The 10,852-nt window shown below is 36.1% G+C and overlaps 1 protein-coding gene across 4 annotated transcripts in view; it reads right to left on the bottom strand.

Annotated features, from left to right (window-relative positions):
* Positions 1–2,651: 2,651 nt before the first annotated feature.
* The window catches only part of Pias2 (protein inhibitor of activated STAT 2), a 92,786-nt gene continuing 84,585 nt past the window's right edge, over positions 2,652–10,852 (bottom strand). For 2 of the 4 annotated variants that reach the window (XM_071602789.1, XM_027935625.2), the window contains one exon: positions 2,652–9,269. In XM_071602789.1, coding sequence (XP_071458890.1) covers positions 9,087–9,269 — 183 coding nt within the window. In that variant the 3' untranslated portion in view covers positions 2,652–9,086. The remainder of the gene's footprint in view (positions 9,270–10,852) is intronic. The other 2 variants (XM_071602790.1, XR_011704809.1) reach the window with 2 other exon arrangements.

Below are 10,852 nucleotides of genomic sequence, written 5' to 3'. Positions count from 1 at the left end.
TCTTTGTTGTAATACGGTAATGGGTATATAAGTCTGTGAAATCCACAGAATGTACACCACCAAGAGTGAACCCCAATGTTAAACTACAGACTTTAGTAGATAATGTGTCAATGCTGACTCATCAATTATAACAAATATGCTATATTGATACAGTATACTGTCGGTGGGAGAGGATGGCAGGGTTAAATGGGAACATGCGAAAGCTCTCTGTGTTCTGTTTAATGTTGCCATGAAGTTAAAAGTACTCTAAAAAAATAAAGTCTACTACTCTTTTTTTTTTTTTTTTTTAAATCAATTGTATTTTTACAAATCCAAAATGAAAGATACAATTCCATTTACAACAGCATCAAAAATAATAAAATATGTATAAATATATTTCAACAAAAGAAGCATAAACTTACACGGTAAAAACTACAAAATGTCATTAAAAGAAATTAAAGATGTAAATAACTGGGAAAACATCCTATGTTCATAAGAAGAACTATATTGCCAAAGTGAAAGTAGTTCCCAAACTGATCTACACATGCAAAGCAATCTTCATCAGAATACCTACCAGCTTCCTCCTAGACATTTATAAGATGATTCTAAAACTCATGTGAAATTATCAGGATCTCTGATTAGCCAAAACAACCTTGAAAAGGAATAAACTTGATTTACACCTTCCAATTTCAAAACATATTACAAAACAATGGTAATCAAGGCAGTGTGGTGCTGGCATAGGATAAATGCACAAATCAATAGAACAGAATGGAAAGTTATGTGTTTACACACAACTGATTTTTAACCGGGGTACAGCCAAGGCCATTTGATAGGGAAAGAACAGACTTTTCAACAATTAATACTGAGACAACTGGATAGCCACATAGAAAAGAATGAAAGTGAACCATTATGCCATTTAAAGAATTTGGATCCAAGTCCTAAATGTGAATTAAAACTATTAATATTCTTGGAAGAAGAAATATGGGTAAATCTTCATGATCTTAGACTTGACAATGGATTCTTAGGTAAAAACAAAATCATAAGCAACACAGGAAAGAAATGAGGCTGCATCAAAATTTAAAATGTTTGTGCTTTAAGGGACAGACATATCAAGAAAGTGAAAAGATAATCCAGAGAAAATATTTGCCAATCATATACCTTCAAAAGGACTTGTACCTTCAAATATAAAAATATTTACAACTCCATAATAAAAAGACAAATAACCTCAATTAAAACATAAGGAAAGGATATAAATAACAGTTATTTCTCCAAAGAAAATATGCAAATGACGAATAAGCACATAAAAAAGATGGTTAGGATCTATTAATCATCAGATATGCAAATCAAAACCTTTATAAGTTCACATTTCCAACCTATTAAAATGGTTATAGTAAATAACAGTAACAAATATTGATGAGGATTTGAAGAAATTGGAACCTCGACACATTGATGGTACAGCAACCTTGGAAAAGTCTGGAAGTTCCTCAAAATGTTAAATATGGAGTTAGCATATGACCCAGCAGTTCCCATCCTAGGTATATACCTAAAAGAAACCAAAAAATCATGTCCACACAAACACACGCACATGAATGACCACAGAGCATCATTCAAAACAGCCAAAAGACGGGAACCACCCAAATATTTGTGCACTGCTGAATGGATGAACAAAGCATGACATATCCATACCATATCATTATTTGACCATAAAAAGGAATAAAGGAGGCTCAGCATGGATGAACTTTGAAGCCCTAGGTCAAATGAAAGTAAATGGTGACAAGAAACCATATAGGACATGATTCAATGTAATGAAATGCTCAGAAAAGCACATGTGTAAAGTATATCATGGTTACCTAGAGCTGGGAGGTGCAGATGGGGGAATGGGAAGTGATTGCTAATGGGAGGGGGGGTTCTTTTTATGGCGTTGTAGTACTTGCTTGTAGTTCATACAATAGCATGTGGGAATGGATTCCAGTGACATCAGGTTAACCAATTCTTGTTTCAGTTACAATGCATCAAATCCAATATTTGGGTCAGGTTATTAGCATCAAGAGATTGAGATAAATACATTTTTTTTGGCGGGGGGGGGGGGGTGCACTGGGGATTAAACAGAGGTGCTTGACCACTGAATGACATCCCTACTCCTTTTTTTACTCAAGATAGGGTCTTCCTAAGATGCTGAGGCAAGTCTTCAATTTGCAATCCTCCTGCCTCAGCCTTTGGAGTCACTAGGATTATAAGCATGTGCTACCACGTGCTTCTGGCTTCAACAATTATACTCTGTAACTGAGCATGGTGTACCTGATGCAGATGAGGTGGTTCTCAATACATAATCTAGACTACATGCAGAATTTCCCCAGCCTTATATACATAGTAGGTTGGGTCCACAAGAGGTCACTTAAGACTCTCAGGTTTACTAAAACATCTACTTGTACATGATCTGCACTGTGTACCCTGCACTTACTAACTGCTCTTTGCCCCTGTAAGCTGCAACAGCCTAGAAAGTGAAGGTGCTGCTTCCTTTGACTCTTCAGCACCTCTACTACCTACCCCAAATATGCACCTTCTCTCAAGCTTTCCTGTCTTGGTAAATATCTGCTGCTTGGGTATTCTATTTTCAACAGATATCAAATTTCCACAGGGAGCATAAGTCAAATGCAAATGGGTATCCATCATTTCTTCATTCACAAATATTTATTGAGCATCTACTACGCACCATTTACCACATTAGAATCTGGGGTGCAATGAAATATCATCTCTGCCCTCAAGGAGCTTACAATCTAATAGACACAATACATGGTGAACCAATACATAAAATCGCAGGTGTGATAAATCCCACACAGTATATAAACAGGGTGATATGATAGAAAATATCTAAGAAACACTTACTTTTAAAATAAAATAATTGAAAGCTGGGGGTATGGCCCAGTGGTAGATTACAAGCTTAGCATGTGCAATGCACCAGGTTCAATCTCCATCACTAAAACAACCAACAATAAAATAAAATAAAATCATTAGGAAGGGCCTGGGAACGTGGTTAAAACTGGGTCTGAAACCTGACTCCCCACTTAGCAGTTGGCCATAGACAAATCCTTTACCCTCTTAGAATCTGTTTCCACATTTGTAAACTGGAAATAATTCCAACAAATTCTCATTACTGTTATCTATCAGGCAAATTCCAATGCCTTCTGTTGCACAAGAGTCTTCACAGGCAGAGACTACTGACAAAGGCATTTCCACAAGGACAAAGGGCAGCAAACACTAAATGCAGATGTAGCCCACACTAGTGAGAGCCACAGGGAAATGAGAGCAAATCTGTCATGGCAAGGCAGTGAAGAGAAGGAAAGGAAAGGCTGAGACAGAGCTAAGCAGGGAGGAAGGAGCCAACAGGCAACCGCAAGGGATTAGAGCATGCACAGCCCAGAGGAGAGCGAAGGTGAGATGCAGGACAAGGAAGGGCTGAACTTTGGAAAGTCTGTACAAAACCCAGGGATGAGCTCCACAGGTGATCTAAGAAACTCATCATTGTCTCCTCTAAAGGACTAACCACAACTGCCTCCCGGCTGGTAAACAGCACTATTATCCTTCAACCTGTAACAGGATAAAAGCATAACAGCCCCATTATCTCTAGTCTCGGACTGGCACTTATTTCTGAAGCTATGCAGTGAATTCTGGAACTTGAGTCCACTTGTTCCTAACTACTTTGGCCAGGATCTGAAAACCAGTTTCGTCTAGATTTCCATGAGTTTCCTAAAAACCATAGCTAATTAATGTCACTTCAGCTTAGTCAAAGGGCTTCTGAGGTAGGTTTGGGCCAGAATCCCAAGCCCACTACTCACTAAGATGTTGGTGAACTTACTAAATCTGTTAGTCCATTTGTAAAGTGAAAAGCTATTATAAGGAATGAGACACACTGTAGTAAAGTTAGCACACAAAACCTAATACTAGGTAAGAATTCTTGTTTTTTAAAAACTAGATAAGCCCTTTGAAGGCTTCAATTAGATCTTTTATAATTACTTTATCCCAGACATAAGAAAAACATTAAACATCTGTTGAATAGTTTGATGAAGGCTAAAATAAGAGACATATTCCATTTTGAAACAACATGCTCCTTAATTTAGGATAGTTAAGCTTCTAGAACACAGAATAAAGGAAGCTTTATAAACCATTCGGAAATGAAAAGCAGTTTGGGAAATAATGAACGTACTATGCCAGTTGAGAAAATGCTACTTACACCTCTAATATGAACATAGCAATCTGTTTTCTTTCTCCATAGCCACCCTTGAACACCAAGAATAAGATCTGATTGGCAACATAAAAGAATGCAAAGTGAAACGGGCAGAGCTTGGCCCTGTTTTGTTTTAGCCTTACCACTTTTCCAGTTTGGGTTGGACTGCCTTTGTCTCAGCAGATCCTACTGGCTTTAGGGAGATCAGAAAGGCCACAATGGAGCCTACAAGAGGAAAAAGAAAGCTGCTACTAAGGGCTGGCCCTAGGCACAAATTGTTTATTAAAAAAAAAAAAAAAAAAACCAAAGTGTAGTCTGACCAATATTTTTGCTACTGCACAGTGCAAGTAAAACTATGTGAAAAATCAGTTGGATATACATATGGAGATGTTTCTAGAACTTGTCAGAAAAATTCAGTTAACCTTCCATACCCATAGGACCTGCATCAGTGGATTCAACTAAACATTTGGGGGAAGCAGGACTGCATCTGTACTGAGCACATACAGGCTTTTTCTTATTATTATTTAAAAAGAAAGCATAACTATTTATACAGCTTTTATATTACATTAGGTATTATAAATAATCTAGAGATGATTTAAAGTGTATGGGTGGATGTACACAGATTATATTAGTACAATGTCCTCTTATATAAGAGGTAACATCTGTGCTTGTTAGTACTGGGTGGGGCAGCTCTGGAAGCAGTCTCCCCAGATAATTGGGACAACTGTATATTTAAAACTGAGAAATCCTGGGAAAGTATCTTCCAATTATCCTTAGCCCAGTTCACCAGGCTCAGAAGAGCTGAGGATCTGAGTGCAGATGGCTGCATAAAGATAAATGTGTTCTTGGAAAATACACTATGCAGCCCTTCTCACACCTCTTGGTGGAGTATAAATGACAACAACTGTCTGGAAAGGTGGCATGAATCAAGAACCACAAAAATGTTCATATCCTTGACCCAGAAATCACACCTCTAGGAATTTATCCTAAGAAATAATTTATGCACAAATCTAAAATGTCCTATGGGGAAAGGTTATATGAATTGTGATAGAGACACACAATGGAATATCATGGACTTAATAATGGTTGACAGAGTTTTTAATGACAAGGAAGAATGCCTATAGATTGAGGGAAAAAACAAGGTACAAATTATATATAAAAATGCATAAGCAGCAAAGAGTCTGGCAAGAAATATGCAAAAATATTTAATGTGAATCTCTTCTCTCTAGTGATGGACTTAGGGGCAATTTTTGTTGTTCTTTTCTGTACCATCTACATTTCTACAATGAGCATATACCACTGACATAAACAAGAATAAAAAATCAGTGAACCAGACAATCATTAAAGAAGAATGGGCAAATATTTTAATAAAACTTTGTTTTTTCTAGAAATTGCAGTGTGGTTCCTAACAAAAAAAAAGGGGGGGGGGGGAGTGGGAGTCATACAAACCAGTCATTTATTTGATAGGAGGCATGAGACTCTTAAAAAGCAGAATTCTTAAATTCTTTTCTATAAGTTTCATTGTATGCATGTAGAACTGTAGCAGAACAGATGGGAATTAGGTGGAACCATCAATCACCCATCAAAATGACACTACCAAGCTCTCAAATCACATGAACCCAGTGCCACTAAGTCCAATGTCACCCTTAAGTTATAATGGGGTACTACTTTACATTTTCTAAGGTGAAAACAACTAGGAAAAAAATTCATTATGATATTCCAAAGAACTAGAAATAATTGGAAACAATTACTTTTTAGCCAATGAAGGCTGGGGAGAAAAGAATACCTGACAACTAAACCAATGCTCTGTAAAAACCTTAACAGTTAAAAGCACAAATGTAACTTTACTGGCAAAAGAAGAAAGGAGGTTATTAGATGGTGAGTGTCTAGGATTGGTTTGAAGGTATATCAAAGTCAAAATAGTTTCTGTTCAACTTTAATTAAAATTCAACATCTTACTTTTCTTCAGATTTCTTAATACTATCCTAAAGAACCTTGTTTTAAACCAGGAGTTATGGATCAACTGAATTACACTTGCTATCTGCTATCTCTTACCTACATATTGTATTTTTATCCTGGAACATGTTATCAGATAGATGCCACATAACCTGAATTCATCACAACTATTTCATTTGGCCTTTACATTTATTGTAGAACAGATGCCAAGTATTTATAACTTCAGGGCAGAAATGGAATAAGATCCTAAAATGGATCCCCTAGGGGTGAAAAGTGGGTGAGTGTAAGTGGCTCTAGGCGAGCAGCTACAGTCAGCACCAGATATTCTGCAGGACGTACCAAAGCAAGAGAAGCCTTCCCTATTTCTAAGTGAAGAAAGGTAAAAATACAAGTTGGTTAAAAGACTATAAAAGTAGTAATTACAGCTCCTTTCCTTAAACAAGATACTCCAAATAATGACTGACTGGCTGACTTCTAAGTAACAGCTTTTTATTCCATTATACTTTGTTAAGCAGAATCTGGGTTAGCAAAATACACTGCTATCAGGATCTTTGTAAAAATAATTAAAGTGAACATATTAAATCAAGGGTAATAGCTTACAAACCATGTTGTTGTCATAGTGCCAAAAGCACACCAAAAAGTATCTTCAAAGACATCTACAAAAGGTAAGCCCAACATTAAAAACTTGAAAGTATATTTTCAAAAGTGTTAGTTGCCTGAGGTAAAATAAAAATTTATACATAAGTTCAGTGTAAAGCACCAAAAATGAACACTAAAACTGTTCACATAAAACAGTAACAAGGAAACATCACAACTACAAAAGGAGAGGTTATCAGTTACAAGAACCAAGTAAAGTATTAATATTTTCATTACTTTATAAAACTTTGCTGATTCAACTGGGAGAAAAGGAGTTTCCAAGAATCTAAAGGGTCACAAAATGATAACAAATATGCATTATTTCTTTGTTAACAAATTATACCACACAAATCAAGTTACTTTTTCTGATTACAGAGTTAACAGAAATTGCATCTGTACTTACAGCAGCAACACGAAATCCTACCAATAAGTAGTTCTCTGTATCTGGACCAAAAATAAGACTGTAGTCTGGATTGAAACCTAACAGTTAAAAGATAAAACTGGCAACTATGGTGCAACTAGTGCTCCAAGAGTCAGGGCTGACTTTGCTTTTCCATGTCTTTAACATGCAGCCCACACAAAGGGATACTACATTAAATAAGTGGATGACGGAGCCAAAGAAGGTATAATGTGGAAAATCACACATTACAGAACACGAAAAGAGGCAACAAATGCCATGAAAACTTGAGAGAGCATCAAAACCCAAGCAGGGAGCTCCCTGGAGTTGCACCAATTCTGAAGCAAGGTGTCCTCGTTAAACTGCAAGTGGACAGCCCTCCTCTGGGCACCTCTGCTTGAGAAGGAGACTGTCAGACTAGCTATGAAAAGTGAACACAGCCTAGGAGGGAACGCTCAACATAAGAAAATGCTAGCTTCTAGATAATTTAAGAAGCCAAATGAAATAAAGTATAAAATTTGGATAAAAATGTTTCTCTACAAGGAAAACCCAGTTTATGAGTGGTTTAAAATCAAACAAATGATAGGAGAGTGGTTTTCAAAGTGGACCCAGTAAAGCTAGAGGGGTGGAGTGTTTTTGGATACCATGGAATGAGACATGAAGTGGGCTTCATGCCCCTCTCCCAAACCCTTCCTCACTGTTCAGTTCAAACATTTCTCATTTTGTTTCATCTTTTGTGGTTTAAAGAAAGACTGAAAAAAAGGAAAAAAGAAATTAATAATGTCCCCTTTCCTCGCTATTGTCTTTTCCTTTTGAAAATCATTCCATGAGACAGAAATTACACTGGCAAAAAAATATGACTGAAGACCTAAAACAATTTTTATGTCACTGCCCCTAAAATGTGAACAGTTTCAACAGTGATTTGTATATTTTCCTATAAAACCAATGAGCAAATTAAATTCTTAGGGAGAGACTAAATTTTGTTCTTTCCACCTTCCCTAAATCTGTCCTTCCACTCCTATCAACATTTCTAGACACTGGAAAGAAAATTCGAACAAACTTTCTAGCCACACCTTACCTCAAAAATATTTCATTCAAAGGCTGCATAGAATTTTTTAAGAAGGCAAGCCTTAAATTTATAGAAAACTCTAGAATGAGAATGTACAGTTACCAAAAATAATACATCATGTCAGGGCAGAATCTGCATAGTGTTCTTAGACATAATCACTAATAAAGAGCAGCCAAATCCTAGAACTTCCTCTGCATTCATGAGCAAACAGAATCAAAATGTAAATGACAACCAGGGAAAAAAGAACACCACAAAGGCCATTTTTCTTTGATGGAATCATGAAGAGTGAAAGAATAGTGAAACTCAAGCTTTGGCCACTTATCAAAATTTCATTACTGCAACAAAAAAATAAATCTCCATGGAAAAGACTCATTTAGCAAACATGACTTCTTTCCATATATTTTTTCTTTCACATTGGATTAAACAGAAGTTGCTGTCATTTTAGAATCAGTGATTACATCTTTTTTAATTAGAAAAGTTTAAATATTTACATAATTTTTATTGCTGTTTATTATACCCCCCCCTCAAAAAAACACCTTTAAACTGCCTTGTAGAATCCATCCAGTAATGCATGAAATTGAAATCCACTGCTCAAGAAGACACTGTTATGGCTGAAATGTATCTGATGCTCAACATGAATACGAAAAGTCCTTGTGTGTCATTTGGTTCTTGCTTCAGTCATCTGGGTTCATCTCTCAGAAAGCAAAAGAATCCATTTGACGTTTCAATAAATATTAAATTGCCAAAAAAATAGCATCCATGGACCAGAGATCCAAGAAAGAGCAGTTTTGATGAATGATTCCCAGAATCAAATGAGTCCGCCTTTAGTCCAATGAGATGATGTCAGGAATGTTACTTCCACTGCTGGTTATGACCCCTGTCTCACTTCTGCTGCTGGATGAACTAACATGAGTACTGCTTTCATGGGGGCTGGTGGTGGTGACGGACGTACTGCTTGCTGTTAAGGGTGAGGTGAGACTATCCAAAAACATAGGAGGACAGTACTGCTTGAAACAAACAATGATGCCGATGAGGAAGAGGCTACATTGGTTTTAAATAAATAGACTAGAAACTGTTAGATATGCACAAGTGATAGTCACATATTTAAATCGCCCTTGAATTTAAAGATACCTTTAAACTTCACATCTCTGGGTGGAAGATGGCCTGAATTTAGCTAGCTAGTTTACATTCTTCAGTGAATGCATCATATTCTTGATTCTCTCAAATCAAGAACATGTGAAACTTGTTTGTTGACCGCATACAGAGGTAAAAGAACAAGTAATGTCAACAATAACTGAAATCACTGAGTATTAAATATTGGCCCCACAATTATGATTCATTCTTAATTGGTCACTAAGTATATTTAGACAAGGTTTAAACCACAATATAAAAGGCTGATAAGCACTTATTTTTCAAGCAAAAATGCTAATGAAAAGCTCAACCATTTTCCAAAATTCAGTATCAAACAGACCCTTTATGAGTAAGAGTGAATATTAAGAGTGAGCAGCAGAATGATGGGGCTGGACTCCTCTGTACATACACATAGAACACTACTTGTGTAATAAAAATGCCAACATTCATTCTAAAATGGAGACTACAAGGAATGCTCAGGCAGGAAATCATATAATCACAAAACTTTGGAATGCATCTTAATGAAGATCTAATCTAATCTTAAAATGCTTGCTTGACATTCCTCACCAGTGTTCACATTTCAAGTCACCTTACCATACAGGCTGCTAATTACCCCCAAAGACAAATCTAAAGTGTGAGAGTCTATAATACTGACCAAGAGAAATGGAGAGAAACAAGGGATAAACATTTAAATGATCATAGTAGAATACGTTATAAGAGAAACAACCATACTTACTTTAACAAAATAATTAGCAACTCACTATCCTAAGTGGGTCTGGATACAGACTGAAAGGTCAGTAAGGATATCTGATTGGTATTATATATTCTATATATCATTCAATTCATTCTTAGAACCACTAACTTATGAAATGGTCATTTAAAACTGAAATTGTTTAGACTCCATGATCTTCAAAGCCCATAAATAAAATGGGAATAACAGCACCAAGTTTAGGCTGTCTTTCAACAGAGAAAGTTATTTAATGTTTTGGATGGAAAATTCTTGATATATTAATAAAATGAATGCCACACACAAAGAGATTCAAGGGACGTTATAAGGGGGAGAAAGTAATTTTAAAAAGCTTCTAAGTAGCTCTGAAGATAGTTGAATCATTGGATACTACAAATTCTTCTCTAAAATCAAATCAATTTCTAACTTCTCTAAAAAGTTGTTACTAAAAAGTCAGGGGAAAATTCCAGAAACTTATGATTTTATTCTTACTACTTTTCAGGTTGGTTTTTACTACCTGACAGTAAAAACACACCCCTCTTCATTTATACAATGAGTGGATGCTATAGTCCCATCCTCCATGTACTTCCTCGCCTTGAATTGTTATACTCCAGTTATAACCATTTTACTTCTAACCCTTATCTATATATCTACATAAAGACAATAGATATTAAGGGGCAATATGGAACTAAAGCAGGAAAACCTAAGGATTCTATAGTAAATGGAAGGCAC

Source organism: Marmota flaviventris, chromosome 16 (genome assembly GCF_047511675.1).
Source record: "Marmota flaviventris isolate mMarFla1 chromosome 16, mMarFla1.hap1, whole genome shotgun sequence".
NCBI classification, from domain to species: domain Eukaryota; kingdom Metazoa; phylum Chordata; class Mammalia; order Rodentia; family Sciuridae; genus Marmota; species Marmota flaviventris.
The sequence above is the reverse complement of the archived record's forward strand: the minus strand, read 5'-3'. Positions and strand labels throughout refer to the sequence as shown.